Genomic DNA, 20,020 nt, shown 5'->3' on the forward strand with positions numbered 1-20,020 from the left:
GAAGCCCTCCCCGTAACTCAACATCACAAAGGAAAAAGAAAAAGTGATTGTGTTTTTGTTTTTTTTTTTTTAAAGGCCTAAATAAAAGGAAAAGTCAGGCATTTCATAGGGAACCTCTAGGCGGGGGCCTTCGAAGCCGGCGGGCGAGAATTGCGTCACGGAAGGCGCCGCCCGCTGAGATACCTGAGCTCGGGGTGCCCCAGTCCCGGCCCTGCCCACAAGGCTCTGCCTCTGCTAAGGGAACGGCTCGGGGCTTGGAGCTGGGGGATGTCCCTCAGCGGCTGCTGGTGACGGGAGGAGCTGAGAGAGGGCCCTCAGGTGCCCGCCAGGTCTGTGAGGAGCCGCCCGATCCAGGGGGTGCTGGGGCTGATCGTGTGCATCCCCTCGGGGCTGCACTGCTGGCAGGGTATCGTCTGTAGGGTCCGGTGGGGCCTGAGTCGTGCCTGGTGTTACCGACATTTCTAGTCTTCCTTTAGCAAGCTTATTGAAATCGGTATCGCTTTTATCCGGTTAATTCCTGAACGCAAGTGTATGCACCTCAGTGTTTCCCCTCAGCACAAGAAAGACATCGAAGAACTGAAGGATGCCCAGAATAAAGTTGTATGGAATCCCTGCAAGTCTTACACGGAGAGGCTGAGGGAGCTGGGATTGTTTAGCTTGGGGAAGGGAAGGCTCAGGGGAGACCTCATTGCTCTCCACAGCTCCCTGAAGGAGGAGGTTGTGGTGAGGTAGGTGTTTGCCTCTTCTGTGTAACTAGTGATAAAAAAGAGAGGGAATGGCCTCAAGTTGCACCAGGTGAGGTTCACGTTGAATATTAGGAAAAACGCAGAAAGAGCGGTCAGGCATTTGAGCAGGCTGCTCACAGGAGTGATGGAGTAGCTGACCTGAGAGGTGTTGGTACTTAGAGAAGTGGTTGTGTGGGCAAAATTGGTGTTCGCTGAATGGCTGGACATCCTAGAGGTCTTTTCTGATTTCAATGATTCTATTATAGTGAGTAAATGAAACCGTAGCAAGCCCTGTCTTCGTGAAGAGAGGGATGATGAACTGAATTACACTGGTAAACAGGTGAACGTGTCAGGATTAGAAGAAACAAATTCCTCAAATATAGCTGAGTTGGAGCATTTTTTTAATGTTTACTGATGTCTCATTTTAGTGAGGTGATGCTTGAATATCATTAATTGGGAAAGAAATTACTATTTGTATTTTTCATGAATCAACTCTCCAAATATCCATCAGTCGCTTGTGTCAAAATCGCCATGCTACTTAATGTTTTCCCTCACAACATGCACATTTGTTGCAGGTAAGGTTGGAGCCTTGCCAAAACACTTTATTATTTGCATTTGCTGTTGTGCTCAATTTGAGTAGCAGTATAATAATGAAGATCCTGACTATTTAATTATATAAATAGGTTTGCTGAATTGCTGTAGGTGGGAATGGAATCAAAGTTTTGAGGCTAATCATGCCCACGCTTAGGGTTTTGCTCTTGGAAATGTCATGGTTTAGTGGGCATGGTGGTGATGAGTTGATGGTTGCAATAGGTGATCTTAGTAATCCTTTCCAACCTTAATGATTCTGTAATTCTATAACTACCTTTTATGTACAGACTTCATTAGTTGGCACAAAGATCATGTTTAGGGGACAGAAAAAGTTTAAGTACGCTGTGTTCAGTAGCATTTTGCCCTTGAATTCTGTTGTTTCTTATTTGTAGGTAGAATATCTCTTTTACAAATGCCAGAGTAGTTAAGGAATTTTGTAAACAAAATCATGTTGTTATATCAATGGAGAATATGTTCAATAAAAGGCAGTATTGCTTACGTTTAGAATCATGGGCAGTCTTGTAAAACGTCTGTGCAGTAGATGCTTGTTATGCAAATGGAAGAAAAATATTGCAGTGAACTAAATTTAACCTGCAGTCCCCCACCCCACAAAAAAATAAAGCGTATGAGTTAATATTTTTGTTCATTTAATGAACAAATGATTAGTGAAGTAGTTCTAATCTGCATGTGAACTAGATACTTGCAAAGATCCATTTGCGGCGGGCTTTGCTGGGAATGTTGGTTAGTGTTTCTGTGTATCTTAAAGCTTTCTAAGGGAGATTTGGATGTGAGGAACGAGCTGAGGAGGGTCATGCAGAGGTATGATGCAAAACAGGCCACTTCTGCGCTTCTAATCTTTATGCCAGACCTCTTTCGCAGATGCGGCAGACTGTCTCCCATCTACTCAATAAATGGTGCTTTGGAAAGGACTCTGTAATTCTAGATGACTCTAATAAGGCAAGTCATCACTTCCTCCTCCATCCTCCCTGTTTTGGATTATCAGAATTGAATTTCCAGGATTCAGTCCTAGAATTGAATTTGCCTTAACTGTTCCTATTGGCAATTTAAAATAATAAACATTTCTTTTTCCTTTTCTCCTGTTACTTCACGGTAACAAGAAGGCTCTGCAGGATATAATTCACTCTTCCAACGTATAAAATTAATGCAGTCCTTGTCTTTACTGTGTATGAGAGATGAATGTCTGTGAACCGTTATACCCTGAGCGTGAGGAGAATGTGTAGGGCTCTGTATTTTTGTAGTTTTACCAGAAAATTTATTATAAAATTCAAGTGTGTAACATTTATGTTTGAGTTTAGAAGGGTCTGTTAATTGATTAGAATAATTTAGTTGAAAAGAACTTCTAATTTGAGCTGTAACTGGTGGCCATTTTTAAAGCTGGTGAATGAACTGAGTTTTTAGTTTTGGGGTTATTTGGCTTAGTTAGTCAGTCATTGGAGTCTACAGAAATAGAGAGTTAAAGACAGATATCAGACCTAAATTGCAAAGTTACATGTTGACAGAACTAGCTCTTTTCCAGCATCAGACACAGTTTCTTTCATTCATTCTGAAGAGTCAACAGAATTAACTCAGTCTAAAATTGTTGGTTCCTCTTAGTAGCTATCAGTAGCTATTAATGTCTGCTTTTCTCATTTCTTATGTTCTCTGTGGTTCCCACCTAAATAGAGTGAGCAATAGATGTGCAGTTGTCTGTTTGAAAACACTGCAAGTGATCTAATTCATCTTTGTATGCAAAGTGCATCTAGAACACAAGAAAAGCTTTATCTCTTTAAAACGTTATTGAATTTTTGATATGACAAAGATTTTTTTATTTACCACAAAAATACTACTATACAAAATCTGTGCCATCTTTGTATTTTGTTGTTGTTTGAAGTTTGATGCCTTCATGCAGTCATTCATATTGTCTATGTAAGTATCTGTTAGAAGTTAAAGGGCTGTTTCTCACATCTTTGTTTCTTAAGGAGAAATGCCACATGCACACAAATGAAAGCTGTCTTATATTTGCTTTGTGTCTTAAATCAGACTGTATAATTAAAAACAGAAGGCATACTCTGTAATTTCCAGTTGCATGGACTTGGTAAATATGTCTAGTGTATAAGGATCTCTGTGCAACCCATGATGGGAACAGTATCTCAGCTAAGATTCTTAAAAGAGAATGAGTTTTACTGGGAATTTTGTGAAGCGAATAAAGTTGTGATGTTGACCAAAAGGCTGATAGAACAGCAGTATTTAGCTACATTACTGATTGGTCTAAATTTTCAACCTTATTATTTCTTGAAGCCCTAATGATGATAAAAGATTTATAACGTCTGGTTTGAAAGAATTATGTTGGTTTCATAGTATAAGCCTTTCCTGTTATTTTCTTTTATGGACTTCAAATCCTATTTATGGACTTCAAATCCTGCTTCTCCAGTTTTCCTGGTGCAACTCTATACCTGTTTCTACACTTTGGAGCTTGTAATTACCTTTCTCTAACTGATGAGAGAGTGGGATGTGCTTCCCACATTAGATGGTGGGCTCTTGCTGTTGATTACATGCACAGTGGCCTCTGGAGTTGAATGAGCTGAATGGTAGTCTTCTGCATAGGCTTGTTGATGAAGCTTTTTCTGTTCTTTGGTCTCATTTCATGTTATGTGGGAATGCTTCTCTGTCACAGCTTGCAGGCCAGAGCTCACTGAAAAGCATGTGAACTTAGCTTTTTTCTTTCTGATTGTGGATGTGCTCTTATACACAAGTATGTACTTGTCCCACATGAACATATTCTGTAGATTGGTTCCTTAATTTGTTAGTCAGTGTGGGAGCTAGTAGTAATAGTAACTACAAGTAGGAAAGAAATATGGGTAGGAGAGAAGATATTTTGTAGCTTAGAATATTAGAAATTCTATAGTATGTAGATACTGGATTATCATGAAGAAGTGGCAATCTAAATTTGTGGCTTGCTGGTACAAGGTGGTACTTTAGAAGAGTGTTTTCTCTTTAGTGTGGTTACTGGTTTTAAATAGTGAACCTTCTATATTGCAGTATTGCTCGGAAAGTTATCTGTGTTAATGCATTTGTCTGATGCTATAGCTGGTTTTGATTGTGAAGTCTTTAAAACTGTTGCTCTATTTTCATGTTTAAATGTTATGTTTATGATGCAGCAGCGCTGTATTATTAATGTTAATTATGTAAAAAACATCCAATTTCCCCTTATTGAGGAAGAAAAAAAAATTAAGTGCATTATTTAATAAACAACTCATAAGATGAGGTACAAGAATGTGTATTGTTTGTGTGTAAACTTTTTATTTATGTTTTCTTTTTAAGGAACGCGACCTGCTTGGAAGAGCTTAAGAGAAGATGTTTCCTTTAAGAGATAGTGAGATGGGTGCTTCCACCTTCTTTGCCTCAGCTCTTCCACATGATGTTTGTGGAAGTAATGGCCTTCCTCTGACACCCAACTCCATCAAAATCTTAGGGAGGTTTCAGATCCTTAAAACAATCACTCATCCTAGGCTTTGCCAGTATGTTGATATTACCAGAGGTAAACATGGTGAGTATCTGTTTAATAAGGATATTTAATGTTTTCTTATCATTATAGTCTTGTGAAAAAAAAATCTGAAGGTGACTGAACAGAATATTGCCTTTATAGCACCTATTAAAGAACGTTGCTGGTTTGCAGACTCAAAATAACTGCAGCATGTTCTGTAACTGGTAATATTGGTGCCTTTGTTTCTTCTTTGCAGTGTCAAGGCAGAGGCTGGTTGTGTTTTCTTTGTTATGCATCATGCTAACTGATAAAGGCTAAAAATTCTGGTACTCAGTTGTTGCACCATGACTTTGAAATACATCTATTTTTTTATTTTTCTTATGTCAAGCTTCTATGCTGTGATCGTGTGATCAGTTGCATATGATGGTTAAATCTCTTGTACATTTGCAGCTGCTCTAGTGTCTCAGTCTCAGCTTCCTTTTCCTCAGTGTCTCATCTTCCTTTCTTTTTTTTTCCCCTTTTGATTTCTAGCTGTTTTAAGATCTCTCCCATGAACAATTACTTTATTCTAGCACAGAGGATTGTTTTGTTTTGTTTATTTTTAATGTAATAACTGTTGTCACATGTATTTTTAGCTCAAATAAGGCTTCAGTTATTTTTCCTATTCCACATGATCTCATTCTGTTGCAAGCTCAGTGGGACAGCAGCACTTGATTTCCACAAAAAGTCTGCAACACCTGTGACAGAATTTATATGGTTGCCAGCATCAGCTGTTAAACCAACAGTGGTCCAATATAAAAGTGCATTCTGTGAATTTGTTTGATCAGTTACACTGTCTCGTAAAGTAGAACAGATAATGTGTTTTCCTTTAGAATGCGGAATGATAGATGTTTCAGATTTTTAGAAAATTGTGATAATGCTAACTAACCATGTTGTGAAGTGTTCCGAGGGGCTGTGAAGAAGTGAGTTTGCAGAAGCATTTTTTTAGTGTGTTTTCATTTGCTCTCGATCTCATAACTTTAGATTTCTGTAGCCAGGAGATCTATTTTCATTTCAATTTTGCTAGTTCCTCATGAAGCAGAAAATGGGATTTATTTAGTGTAGTGTTCAAGGTGAGAGATTAAGATACATTAGCCACCATAACCATTAGATACAAGAGATAAATAGGCAAACAAGGCCTGTTTGACAGTGAAGACTGCAACGTGAAGGTTTGAGTACATGTAAGTACAAAGGAAAATACTTGATAATTAAAGCAGTTTGCAGAAAAGCAGATAAACATTTAACTGTGAAGTCATCATAGTGATTAGAATAACAAGTAATTGATTTCAGAAATATGGCTTTTCTGGCAAACGTACTAACACTGATAGGAAATTTTATTCTTCTGATACTGACAGAATTCTTCTCTTGTTAATCCTTTGTGTAGTGATTTGATGTTATTTTTCTTCAGAATATCAATTATGATTTGTGTGCCTTGAAGTATTTTACATCTTAATTATCATAAATCTTGTATGACTGCTATATTTGGGATAGTTACTTTGATTTGGTTTTGAATTTGAAAGTTCACTGCAAGCTGTTCTGTGAGTAGCAGAAGCGAAAACTTCCTCCCCCGTGCACTGTCTTGTACCATCGTCTTCCTTTTATATTTGCTTGCTTCGGTGTAGCTATTACTTCTTTTCCTCTCTAAGTAGAGCCAGCCCATCAATATCCAGAATATGTGCTATTTTCCTAGGCAAGAAGAACTATAGTTGGCAGTGTGGTTGCTGGTGAATCAGATCCAAGATTTCCATACCATTTCTGAATCCTTTTCCTCACCTTTTCCTCAAAGTTGATGTTACTTTAGATCTCTCTATTATCAACCCGACTGGAGATTTCTGCAAACGTGCAAATGCTAATCTTCTTTGAGATCTCTGTTCAGTCAAATGACTGCCATTGGCTGAAGGGTTCAAAATTCATTGCTGAATGGATGGGTTGCCAGAAATGAAAAAAGGAAAAAAGAAATGAGACAGCAAGAAAGATCTGTTTTAGTCAGGTTGTCTGCTGTATTTCATAAATGAAAATGATTATGATGTATGCAAGTAGTACATAACAATGCGTGTAATTTTATGTGTATGTCAAAATACTGTAACGTCTGCCAAGTGGGTACTGAGAAGTCTGAACTATGTACTTCTTTTTCCTGTTAGAGAGACTGGTTGTGGCTGCTGAACACTGTGAAAATAGTCTGGAAGATTTGCTACGAGAGGGAAAACCAGTCAGGTAAGGTGTCAAGTTAAACTCAAAGCCACTTCTCAAAGTTTGAAATATCTGTAGCATAGGCCTAGCCTCTTTTTTTTTTTTTTTTTCTTTAAACTTTTGCAGGTTTACGTAAATTGAATTCTGTTAAAACACAGCGGACAAACATTGTTTATCAGATGAATGCACACCTGGAGTACAAGTTTCTGTAGAACTCAAGGAGGAGTTATGGGGAATTATGTTGCAACTGAAATACTTTGTAACTCAGTCTTGTCTGTCCTATAATAGTAGTTTTGGATTTTCTTTTTTAGAACACAATCAAACCTTTTATGAGATCAGTATCTTCCTAAGAATTAATTTGAATCTTTTTTGTCTACCTGATGATGAAATTCTGCCTTCACTAGAAGGGAGAGAATTTGATGCATGCGGACATCTGTTAACTTATTAGCTAGAGGCTGGACAGGATATAAGATACCTATGCCAGGCAATTTTTGCTACCTTTGGAGCAAAGACAGTTCTTCTCCTGAAGAGAAGGAGGAATCATGAAGGATGGAGGAAGAGGAACATAATGTCTTAGTATCCCAAGTGTGTTGACTGGTTATTTGTAGAACACAAAAATACAAACTTAACAAACATGTTTGGAGAAATCCAGTCTCTTCAATCTAGTTTCTCAAAGGTTTATACCACACGTTAGGTCTCAGACTCTTGGCATTCATGTAAGCTTAGTGAATCTGATTGCTCAGGAAAAATGTCTGCTTTTTTTTTGTGTTTTCCAAATAGCTGCAGTTAGCACTAGGCATCTTACGTGAGCTATGTTTGGTGAGTTATGTGAGGCAGAATTCCTGTAATCCATCGCAAGTGAGATTTGAAATAAGCGGAGTACAGACTCTGAAGCCTTTTCAGCCTTGCAGCCCCTCACTAGAATACTAATAATGTTTTAGGCAGAGGTGAAACTAAATACAGAATGCTCTGCTGCCTGTGTGATAGCTTTTGGTGAACTTTAGCTTGTATGTCATTCTGTGCTGCAGAGGAATGTTAGGCAAATATGGCTTCTATTTTCTTTTTCCAGATAGAGGTATTTAAAGATGATGTGTAAAGGGCTTTTCATGTGTGATATAAATTACAGCCCCTCACACAATTTTGCATCAGGTTCCTATTGTACAAAGTTCCAGAAATAGTGAAAGCATCAGAAGCTCTATTCTTCCCAGTTCTCACACTGATTTTTGAACATGTGTATCTTGGTGCTGGATGAGTAGCAGCCTGGTCTGTCTGCTGTCTCTTGACTGTTTTTGAAAAAGCACGTGTGTAGCTATTTCAGTTTTCTTTGAATTGCTTGATATAAGTCATAGGAATATTTTGTTGCTATGGGGGGAAAAATGCTTTTTCTCAAAATTCTATAAATGATTCTTTACCACACAACTGTTGTGGTCTGTATGCACAACTGTAATGCCCCTCTGTATCAGCATGTGTTTTGTGGCATCCAGAAAGATTAGTGAGATATTTTTAGATGGTTTATTGAAGTACACAGACTGTTGTTTTGACGTGCTAAGATAAGGTATTTAGTCTGTTATAGTTATCTGGGCTATTTTGGCTGTCCTTCTGTTGAGAAAGTGCAAAAAGCCTGGCATGACGTTTTCCTTTAGGCTTGACATTGTAGAATAATTTACATCAGTAAAGACTCTCTGATCTTTGTTTCTATGAGTCAGCTGGATGTTGTGACGCTTGAGGCACTGGGCTAACATGTAGCCTTAGATATGTTCCTAACTTTAAGAGACATCAGTGATTCATCTCTTGGAAATAACCTTTGTGATAGTACATAAGAGAGGAATTATGTTCACTAAAACATGAAATTTCTTGCAAAACTGACATTTACCCCCACCCTGAAAGCACTCAAGGCCAGGCTGGATGGGGTTTGAGCAACCTGGGTCTAATGGGAGGTGTTTCTGCCTACAGCAGGCGGTTGAAGCTAGGTGATCTGAAGGGTCCCTTCCAACCTAAACCATTATGATTCTGTGCTTTTTTCCCCCCTTTTTTTTTTCTTTTTTTTTTTTTCCCAATTCCTAAATTAAAACAGACCTTTTTTGTTTCTTTTGTGAGAGCTATAAATTTCTGGAAACAACTTGGATGGACTAAATCCCAGTTACTGGTTATCTGAACTGTCAGTATTAATTACCTTTGGAGGAAAGTATTTGACTTTTTCTATGTATTTTGATTGCATTTGTCAATGATAGCAAAGCTGGTTACACATCCGGACTTGATATGTATGCTATTGCAATTAATTTTATAAGCTGTTTATGGAATATGAAAAGCTGCTCTTCTGGTCTCTAGATTAATTCTCCTCATGCTTGCCAGTAACCTAAGTCCTTTGCACCTGTACCACAAGCTGATGTAAAATCAGCAGGAAATCTTCTATTATGCTAGTGCTGAAATTCAAGATGTAATGTTATGGACTGTTCATCTTACCATACATACTGGAAAACAGGCCATACAGCTGTCTGGTAGTTATTTGCAGTTAATCTTGTCTGAAGTCATGCATCAAGTGTAGCACACATTCCCTAATATATGAATTATGGTTAAAAAAAAAAAAAAAAATACAGCTGAGTAATTAACCTCAGAGTTTTATCAGCTTTTCCACTTCTAGTGAATCGTTCGCACATAAGGCAACAGATACCGGAAGTCAGAGCTCTTACCATCAACCTAAGTTGCTCAGTTGCTGGGCAGTAAGTTGTATTTCTGAGCACACCGCCAAAAGTTTCTAGAATCTGGATTTGTGATATGATGAATTCAGTCTTAATACTGTGGCAGCACACTCCAGGAATTGCAGTGATGGTTTGCAATTGTCCTTAAAATTAATGTGCTCGACTTCTTTTGCAAAATTTAACTAGTAAACTTTGCTAGTAAGTGGTAACTCATAGATGGATAATTTTCTTCTGTGAGTGATGTATATTTGGGATCCTAAAAGTAGCACTTCCCTTGGTTGCAACTATCATCCAAATTTCAGTAACTCTTCATTGGATGAAATGAGCAGACTTCTTGTGATTCTTCTTGTGTGTAACCAGATGCAGAAGAGGAATTCAGCAGTTCTTCAGTGTCTTCCATGTTTGTTTGTTTGTTTTTTTCTGATGGCAGCCTCATGGACATTGTTCCCATATTGTTCATTCCTAATTTATTATCCTCTTTGTTTTTATTGTGAGTCAAAGTAAGCACTTAATTTTAGCTCATAACAGTCATATTATTAAAAAATTAGCTCTCAGATGTATGTTGAGGAGTCTTAATTTTCTAAGGGTCTAGGAACTTGTGTGCATAGCAAAGCACAATAGTAAATACCTAATTTAAGCACGTAGTAGTTTAGTGCTGTTTGGAGATTTGAAAATGTGTCTTAAAGTCTGGCTGACTTCCTCTGTGTCTCCTTGTGCACACAAGGATTTATTGTGAATGAATCGGACATAAGTCACAAAAAATCTTGAAGGATTAAACTATTCTACTTCAAAAGTCTCACTAAGGGTAGTTTTCATGTCTGTGGTAGCTGAAGTTTTACTAGATTTACTAAGTTACTGGTTCTTTTAGTGCTGGTGATACCACAGACCAGAATGTAGCATCTGAATTTAAGATTCTCCATCTTTTAAACACATTGAAAACTATTCCTGTGGGATACCTTTGCCAGACGGTGTTAAAAGAGTTATTTTCTCTGCTTCTGTGCTGTTAGAAGAGGACTTAGGAGCTTTTCCTTTTCTGTCACACTTGAAGCGTGGTCGTTCTTTCAAGAAGCTGGTCTGCACTTGTATTCACAATAATAAAAACGCCAGCAAATAGTGACATTCAGCAGACTTTTGGCACCTACAGTTGAGTTTCTGAATTGGTTTTCAATTTGTGGCTTGGGCAGTCTACGCATATTCCTTTCTTCAGTAAAATATAGTCCTATGGTTTGAAAGTTAGGGTTTTCAAAAACTACTAGTGAACCATTAGAGATGCAAGGTATAGTTTGTTATGCATGCAACATTTGATTGGACGCAGGCTGTGTCCACAGCTGTTTACTAGTTTGGAGAAATCATGAGCTGACTGATTTGGATGACTACATTTTATCTGACTGTATTAAACAGTTGTCTGCACATCAATTATATTTTGTTACGCTGTCTTTGCTGTTAATGTACTTTTGGCAAACTTGAAGTGAAGCTGTGTAGTATAAGATAGTGGTAAATGCAGAGCATGGGGAAAGCAGTTTTTGAGTAGCCAGGGATTCCTCAAAAATTTTGTAAGTCAGGTGCAAATCATCAAAAGGCTGATGGTTTTACATGATTTGACTTGAAGAGCTGCATATGAGCAGAACTTCAAGGGCAGAGTGCATTCTGCTTTGAATCAAGTCTGTGCTGGAATTTCACATGAGCAATCCATATGTCATAATGAGGTTGCATTTAGCAAGGATAAATGGTCAAGTAGTAAAATGGAGTGGCATTAATGAATAAACTTATTAAAATTAGGTCGTTTTTTTTCCAATGCATGTGTGAGAGTCTGTATTTTGGGTGTTTAGTGGCTGTTCTTTGCCTTTTGTTTCCAAAACTACGATGGAAGATCAGACATTAGTCCTGACTTGTTTGTATATTATTCAATGCTGCTTTTCTCAACGTAAGAATATTTTGATTTCTGTAAGTATGAAGGTTGCTCTGAAAGTAATGCCTTCCAATTTATGATCTTGGCTTTCAACTTTAGAGGTGAATGACAGTGATACTGACAGTAGAGATTGAACCTTCCTGCCAATATTTCGTTCCATTGTTCCTGTTGTGCGATAGATGGTACCAGAGGGGGCAGTCCTACGAAATGGCCCCTGATGTGGAACTGTAAATGGAGCAAAGGTGTGAGACTGGATTCCTATATGTGGAAAAAATTGCATCCATTGACATTCATCAATGCTTGCCAAACATTTACGGAGATGAAACAGTGGATGTGAGCACAGCGAGGGGATGGGTGGTGAACTTCAGTAGTGGCAACAGCAACGTGAAAGATCAGCCACCTTCTCAATGTCTATGCAGATCTTTATGAATGCAACATGCGCACTCTTGTTCATCACATGTGCAAAAATGCACAGCTAATTGTGGTCCCTATGTTTTGTAGCTGAGAAATTACTCTTTCAAATGGAGTTATTGTGCATGATTACAGAGTGCCCTGTCCTTCTGTCTGATAACTACAGTTAATTTTTTTCTACATACAGCTGCATCAATCTCTATTTGTCTGTTTGGTGACATTTCTTATGTTGAAAGGCGGTTTGATATAAATTGTGTGCCAATTAGTCCATTTATAGGCTTTAGTCACAGGCATCTGGTTTGGCTACATGCAAGTTTATTGTTACCTCTCGATAGGTGTTTCCTGCCTGCTGCAGTGATGCAGACTGGAGCATAGATCAAAGTGATGCACTTCTAATGCCTTCAGGAATATTAGTTGCTAGCTACGAAATTTCTAACAGCACCGTTTCTTATTGGCCTAGTTGCAAAGTCCCTTTGATCACCTGCATTTGCAGACTGTTCTTCTCTTGAACTTTCTGTTCTGTTTCACTTTTGCATAGCATCTGTACCATTGATGTAAAAATCCAGACTTTTTTGAGCTAACTACTAAAATGTATCCAAGTATGACTTTTTAACCTTTAGATATTTAGATTTTAAAAAAACAAAAACAAGAAAGCTGTTAGAAAAGCACTTGCAAAATCTACTGGTTTCCAGGAAATGTCTGGCTTTAAGAGGGAACCTGTGCCCTGCTGCCATTTTGGTTCGCAGGTTTAAAAATGCTGTTGCACAATTATATAATGTTCATCCATGTATGTTTGTTTATTTAAATTAGGAATGTGGCTTGTTGCTGATGCTTGATCTTGGCATGCAAAGAAAGCTAAAGTGAAGGCAGAGGAATTTGTAAAGGATTGCTTTAATGCAGTTTTATAAAGATTTTGGTGCTTTTTCTGTTATCCAGTAACTCAAAAAGAAAGCACGTTTGGTTATTGTTGCATAGTATTTATACTTACTGGAATCAGTGGTTGTATGTGTTACTTTGAAATTACTGGTGCTTCTTCCACTAAATTGTGTTCAAGAGGACTGTTTTGTTCAGAGAACCTGAGTTCTTTAAGAGAAATCAGTTCTTCAGTTGTTATGTTTTTGAAGAAGAGGAATGCTTGCTTTTTTGTGCCTTGAGCATTTTGAGATTGTTCTTTTTGCCTTGTCGTGCACTGAGCAGTGATTTTGGACAAGTTTAATCTCAAAACAAAGGACAAAAACAACAGGATTTTTTCAGGAACAGAAAGGATAGTATCGAGAATCCCATTTTCTCTTACTGTTTAGTAGGGTCAAAGCCACTTTATTATATGTGATCTGTGAATTCAAGCAGTATTTTAATGGCGCCACGCTTTGGGTGCCTGGGAGCGAAAGCTGTGTTTCCAGGAGGTCATCTGTTCTGTTCTCTTCCAGCATAGTGAAGAACGCAGCATCTGTCCGATCTGGGAAAGGTTCAAAGATAAGGAAAACACCAGGTTGCACAGTACCTGCTTATTCTGTGATTAATTTCTTTGGCTGCCAGACATGACTGAAATTCGTGCAATTTTATGATGAAAATATAAAGGCAGACGTGAATTCTTTCCTGTCTACTATCAGAAATGTTTTGTAGTCTCTAAAAGAAGTCGTTCAGATTTAAACTGTGTGAAAGGAAATCTTCAAAGGCCTGCAGATGATGACAATGAAGAAATAAGATAAGCACTGGATATGGTTAACTCTTTGCTTCCTTTTAGTGCAAAATTTCCAGCAAATCCTGAGCAGACAATCCTTTTATTTTTTAGTGAGGTTTTTCTACCCTTAAAAATTGTTCAAACATGATAAATACATTTGAGACAGCCTCTACTGTTTTACTTGGGGCACCTTTATAGTAATAAAATGTTGGTTTTGCTTTTCTTTATGGGGAAAAAAAAGCATTACAATCTTGCATTGAATATGATTCAGCCCACAACATTTCCTATTTTTTGGCTCTGAACTTGTTATATTCAACAAATTATTTGTCAACAGGCAGAAATTACCAGATCTCTTTCTGCAAACACCTAAAAGCTTCCCTAAATATTCCTGTTTAGTGTCAGCTGCCTTATTAAAACTGAAAAGAACATTTAGCACTGTAAAATAAGTGTTACAGTCCCCAGTGTATGTTGTGTATACATGTGTTCTTATAAGCAGAGAAGTGACTTGCAAGCAAGTTTGCTGAAGGGGGAGGTTTTTGTGTTGTTGGGTTTTTTTGTTGCTGTTGTTTTGTTTTTGCTTCGCTTTTAAAATAAGAAATGCTCTAAGTAGTCTGTCTCTTTCGCACATAATTCAGCCCATGCATTTGCTATAACCCAAGGACTGTATATGTAGTAAAAATGAAAGTCTCTGGTCAAAGACTCAACTGGAAGTACCTTTTTTTTTTTTAATATATATAGTTTTATTTTTGTGAAGAATGTCACTCTAAGCAAAGAAATTCTTAGAAAGCTCAATCTCAGTAATTATATCTCAAAATAATTCCTCTGCTCACAGCTGGAAGTCAGACAAGGCCTACAGTCTTTTAATAACGTGATTGCAGACTTTTTCCTACCAGCAAATGTAGATGATGACCCACTGCTTTTCAGAATAAAAACTTCTGTGGAAATCCCACTGTGACATTAATCTTTATGACAGATAGTCTTCACAGCCCTGATAAAACCATAGTTATCTTTATAAGGTGGATATAGGCTTATGGATTCTGGTATATGAGAGTCGTCTTTTGCCTGGATAGAGGTAGTGGTGACAGAAGACTTTAGTCATCTTGTTGAGCTAAGCCTGAATGGCATAGAGGGGGAGGGTGAAAAGAGGCTTCTTTATGTCATAGAGGTAAGCTACTTTCAGACACTAAACTTTTTTTTATTAAAACAGTGCTTCAAACATAACATCTCAAGTGAGCTGCTGATACAGTTCTTTCACACATACGTGGCTGTGCCTTTTCAGTAAGAGAATGTTTCCTTTCTGTCTTTGGTCTTCAGAAGGAAGCTGCATTAAGATAACTAGAGCGTGGAATGACAGATCTGGTTATATTCTGCCGTCTACCCTGCTTCCCTTTCTTCCTGGCAAAGCCCATACTGGCTAACTCTGTGCAATGTTTTCTGCTATTGGAGGAAAGGGAGAAGCAGGGATTGAATTCATCTGCTGTATCCTGTCAGCAAACCTTTGCAAAGCACTAATTTTGAGTGACTAATGTAAATAGTACAGACACTCAGTGACTTAACAGAATTGCAGTTGAACAAATGACATGGTAGTGTATATTCTAAAAGCAACACTAGAACATTTGAGTAACTTGTGGGCATTAATTGACTGGACTAACAAAACGGGATGGGCAGTTCTTGTTAATTACTGTGGTTTCTGATTACTCCGGTGATTCTATTAGAAATTGATTCCTGGAAATTGATTAGTCTTTATTTTTGTTTCTTACTAGAGATTAAGCAATCATTAAGGCTATCATTTGACTGGGAACATAGGGACAGTGCAATTTCTTGTATTCTTAAAATGATTATAGAGTGTGATTGTGGTGATTATAAAATATAGTTTTTATGTTCTTTTGTAGAAGCACTTTAAATGTACAACGTAGAGTTGTTATAATTGTCATTATAAAGTCACATAAGTTGTGTGACTTTCTTAAATCATGGATGTATTTGGGAGTGGGAGAAATGTGGAAGAACAGTTTTCCTTAAGTTTCCTTAATGAATAGACCTTTTTCTATCAGAAGAGTCTTGAAACTTCTCTGCTAGTAGAAAATGGCAGTAGACCCAATTTTCATCTTTTGGGTGAATGCACTACTAATGTGGGTTGCGATCAACAGCTCAGAATAGGATTTTTGCCAAGGGAGTGCATTGACGGATGCTTGGATTTGATAGGCCAACATTCTGGCTTCAGCTATCGAGAAGAGAGTCTTTGTAGATACAGGAGAACTTGCTCTTTTGATTGTTGGTTTAAGTGGGGATTGCGAACCATGATTTTGTTTCACCTTCAGCTCTCAAAAGTGAGGGCATCTGTGTGATCTTTGCTAGCTCTTTTCCTTTTTTAGTCATCTGTTCTTTATTGAAACATGCAATTTTATGTATTTAAGTCTGAAAAAAATTGTTAGTATGTAATGTGGCAGGGGGATTATGACAGATTTGTGAATCAGGTAAAGTTTGATCTGCAGCTGTTGCTTTCTGACCTCAGCTGTCTTCAAAACCGTAGAGGTTTGAACCAGACACTGATCTGCTGACATCTGACAATTCAGGGTGCAATTAGCAATTGGTTTTCATCTACATCCTTCACTTTAGCATCAAGTAAGGTAGGGAAATAGCAGGTGCCAGCAGTGTGACCATTCATCCTGCATCTTTTGGAAGTTTTCCTTCAATGATTGTGTACTTTAAGGCTGCTAATTGTACCTTTTACTGCATAGTAGTTGTTTAATAGGCAAATGTCTAGTTCTCTGTACACTGGAGAGTTGAAATTTAATGTACTCTGTTCCTAACAGTTTAAATACTGGTTCCTATGGGTAAAAATGAATGATTATCCATGCATATAGATATCTGGTTATGGATATCTATGCATATGATCAGGTTTTAGATGGGGACTGTTTTACCTTATCTTACCGTGAGGTTACCAGAACTTTCTCATAGTACTTCTTGGTCAAATTAGAAGTGTCATTATTCTATCTTTTACACTTGAGCCAACTTGAGGCCTGAGGGACAAAAATTATTCCTCACAGGTTAATCAGCGGCAAGATCAAAATCTGGGAATCAAATTCTGTACATTAAAGCAGGCGGTGCAACACGTTTCATTAAAACAGTGCTTTATGAGGAGTGCTCATTGTTTTCAGAAGGTCTTTTGTTCATTTGTTTCCCCTGCATATAGGATGAGTGCTGGATACCTTAAAGGAATTCAAGTGTTGTGTCTTCAAATTTGTGCTTTATGTGGAGGAGATGCATTGAAATCATTCAAAGTGATAACAATCTGAAAAATAATGTCTAAACATTTTTGTGTGCAATATGCTATATATGTGAAGTTCTTTCTTTTTATCTATGCTTTCATCCACTGTTTTATGGATTTTTTTTATTGGACGTTACAAGTTGAGACCTTCATAAAAATGTAACATCATTTGTGTTGCTTTTAAAGTCATGCTTCCAGTTTAAAACTCTAAAAGAGGAATGAAAAGGCTTTCTGAGTTTCCTCAGATGAGCAATCCAAACTTGTTGAAGATATCCTGTGTGAAATACCTCTGTGCATGAGTTAGAGACTTCCTGAGGACTTTGTCTATAAATTAATTTTTTCTGTGTTGTACTCTCAGCTTGTTGCATTCCCTTCCAGTTCATTTCATTCTGATAATGTGAGTGCATTTCCAAGTAAATTGGCAGTGTTTACAATCTCAATCCCTAGTGCCATTTTTTAATCAAACATGTAATAAAGTGCTAAATAAACCATTCCCACCTGCATCAAACTCTTTATGTTCCGTATAAGGTATTTTGTAATTTATTTACGCAGGAAAACCCAATTCATCTGCACATCTGTTTTTCAACCAGTCCTGTTTTTTATCCAGTTTTCCAGCTGGTCGTTTGAGGCATAAGGAGGTCAGATGGCTTTCTTGAGGTCACTGTAGTGGTTGTCTCAGCTGGGATTGTACCCAAACTTCATTCTTTGCTGTAACCACTTGGCTGCACCACTCCTAACCAATACATCTGCATCATTCACTGTAACAGAACTAACTCCAAATGTTATTTTCTTTGGTTTGTAGTTTTGATTGTATTAAAGTATTGTAATTTTTATGAGTTCGGAAACATTACATCTGTTCACAACCTGATTCTGTTCCACTTTGAACAGACACAGTTTGTTGGGATGAGTCTCCTTCCTGAATTCCAAGTGCTTGTTTGTCTCACAAGGTCTGGAGCAGTGATTGATGACTTTGCTGGTTTGTGTCACACTGATGTATTTCCCCAGGGCAGACCCTGTCTGACCTTCCCCTTTGGAAGAGGAATCTGTTTTTATGCTCCTGTATACCAGTGTCGTAAGTCTCTTAACACTTCTGTTTGTTGAGACGTTCTTCCTCCAATTTTTACTTTTTCAGCTGTAATCTGGTGTTAGAGCAAGGTGCACAGATTGGATGAAGGGATTCTTAAGCATGCATTTCTATGTATGTGCCCATATGTTTGAAGTCTAAGGAAACAGAAACACTTGAATGTGGTGTAATCAGCATAACCTTACTCCGCTTTGTTTTGCAGTGCCTTCCTGAGGGCAGGATATAGTCAAAATAGTTCTAATTCCAGTTGTTATGAATTTCCTCTTGCCTTGAATTGCCACTGCAATGAAGAATCATGACTTCTAACACTAACTGATGTATATTTCCAGTCTGTACAAAAAGTACAGGTCTCTCTACAGTTATTGAGATAATAAGGCTTTTTTGTGATACCAATCCTTTGTCAAATTCTAATTGGACCTTCATTCATTTCACTGTATGGAACACGCTTTTTCAGAATAGTGCACTAAGCTTTTTGGTAGATTTAAAAACCCAAAAGCTGCCATCACCAATCAAAATACCATGTATGCATTTGTGACAACCAGAAGTATTTCTCCTGCACCAAATTTATGCTGCTGCTTCCATTTTGCCTTGAGTCCCAAATATCTTTGTTTCCTCAGTTACTGTCCAGGTTCAACTGTGTGTTCCAGTTAGCCACCCTGAAATTGCTGCAGCTGCCTGTGTTGAAGTGACCAAAAAGGAGATTGCTTTCTTTAGCAGGAAGCTTAACTGTAATCAGTAAGCAGGCAGGAAGATATCTTGTGCTACTTGGTTGCTCTTTCATTTTGAGCTGTTTTGTGGTAGCAGTAAAGAAATATGGAGAAAACATCTTTCCAATTAGTGTTATGAATGCACTTCAGTTAAAGATGAATGCAGTGAGTTCTTGTGTAGATGGGCGTTAATTTGCCATTCAGCAAGGAAAGGAAACCTGAGTGAATCTAAATTCTATGATATTGAAATGAATGCTGACCTTTTACCTCTTCATTCTTTCTTTTCTCTCTTTGGAATTCTCTTATTCCACAGTTTAATAGGTCAAGTCTCCCAACTCCACCCAGCTCAGATTTCCAGCTGTATGATCTACAGTCCTCTTTTTCTTTTCTTTTTTTTTTTTTTTTTTAAGTATTCAAGGCAGTAAAGTAGTTTTTATTTTCCCCTCAGCAATCTGCGGTATGCACAGGGACTACTGCTGCTGGCTGTCAAATGGATTTTTCCAAAACCTTCTTTCCTACTCTGCAGTTTGGCACTCATTTTCATTGCTTCAAGCTGAAATTTCAAATTATTCATCTAGAATTTAGAGCAACTGGACACCATGAAGAGAGCCCCTTGATAACATAGCAAGGAATTCATACAGAATACTTTGTGGCTGTGGATTTTCACAGAAACTGACAGGTCCTTTCCTGCAAATGTTGATAAAAGACTTGGAATATTGGATACTCTGTTACAAAGTCTGTTGAGGCTTAGAGGGGTTACTTTATGTTCAGACATTATAAGATATGATACTTGGGGAAACTCATTTGTTGGGTGTTTTTTCTGTGTGTGTTGTTGGTTTTTTTTTTTTGGTGTTGTTTGTTTGCTTTTGTGTTCTCTTTGGAAGCCAGGAAGTAGCAGGGAACATTTCATATAAACTCATTCTGTACCCACCCCTTAATCCTTTCCTAGGCATCTGCCTATCATCTTTTTAGGAAAAAGGATACTGAGCTCAAACGTATTAGTTTTGGGGTTTGATCTAGTATAACGAAATTTAAGGTTTGAAAGGCCATTGATTTTCGCCTAAAATGGTAATAATCCGTTGCAATAACTTGTTACCAGAGCATCATATCTTGGAGATTCTGATTCAGTTTCTTACATGGTCATTGTAGGCTGGAGGGTTTTTGTTTGTTTTTTTTTCAAGAATTGAGACTCTTTCTGTCTTAAAGTTTATAATTTCCAGTGTAAATGTTTA

The 20,020-nt window shown here is 37.7% G+C and overlaps 1 protein-coding gene across 2 annotated transcripts in view; it reads left to right on the forward strand.

Moving 5' to 3' along the window:
* Window positions 1-157: 157 nt before the first annotated feature.
* The window catches only part of TBCK (TBC1 domain containing kinase), an 83,162-nt gene continuing 63,299 nt past the window's right edge, over window positions 158-20,020 (forward strand). For both annotated transcript variants that reach the window (XM_015861429.3, XM_032444171.2), the window contains exons 1-3: window positions 158-329; window positions 4,638-4,863; window positions 6,981-7,053. In XM_015861429.3, the coding sequence (XP_015716915.1) occupies window positions 4,671-4,863; window positions 6,981-7,053 (266 nt within the window). In that variant the 5' untranslated portion in view covers window positions 158-329; window positions 4,638-4,670. The remainder of the gene's footprint in view (window positions 330-4,637; window positions 4,864-6,980; window positions 7,054-20,020) is intronic.

The sequence above is a fragment of the Coturnix japonica genome, chromosome 4 (assembly GCF_054131305.1).
Source record: "Coturnix japonica strain WE chromosome 4, WE-NBRP24, whole genome shotgun sequence".
In the NCBI taxonomy this organism is placed as follows: domain Eukaryota; kingdom Metazoa; phylum Chordata; class Aves; order Galliformes; family Phasianidae; genus Coturnix; species Coturnix japonica.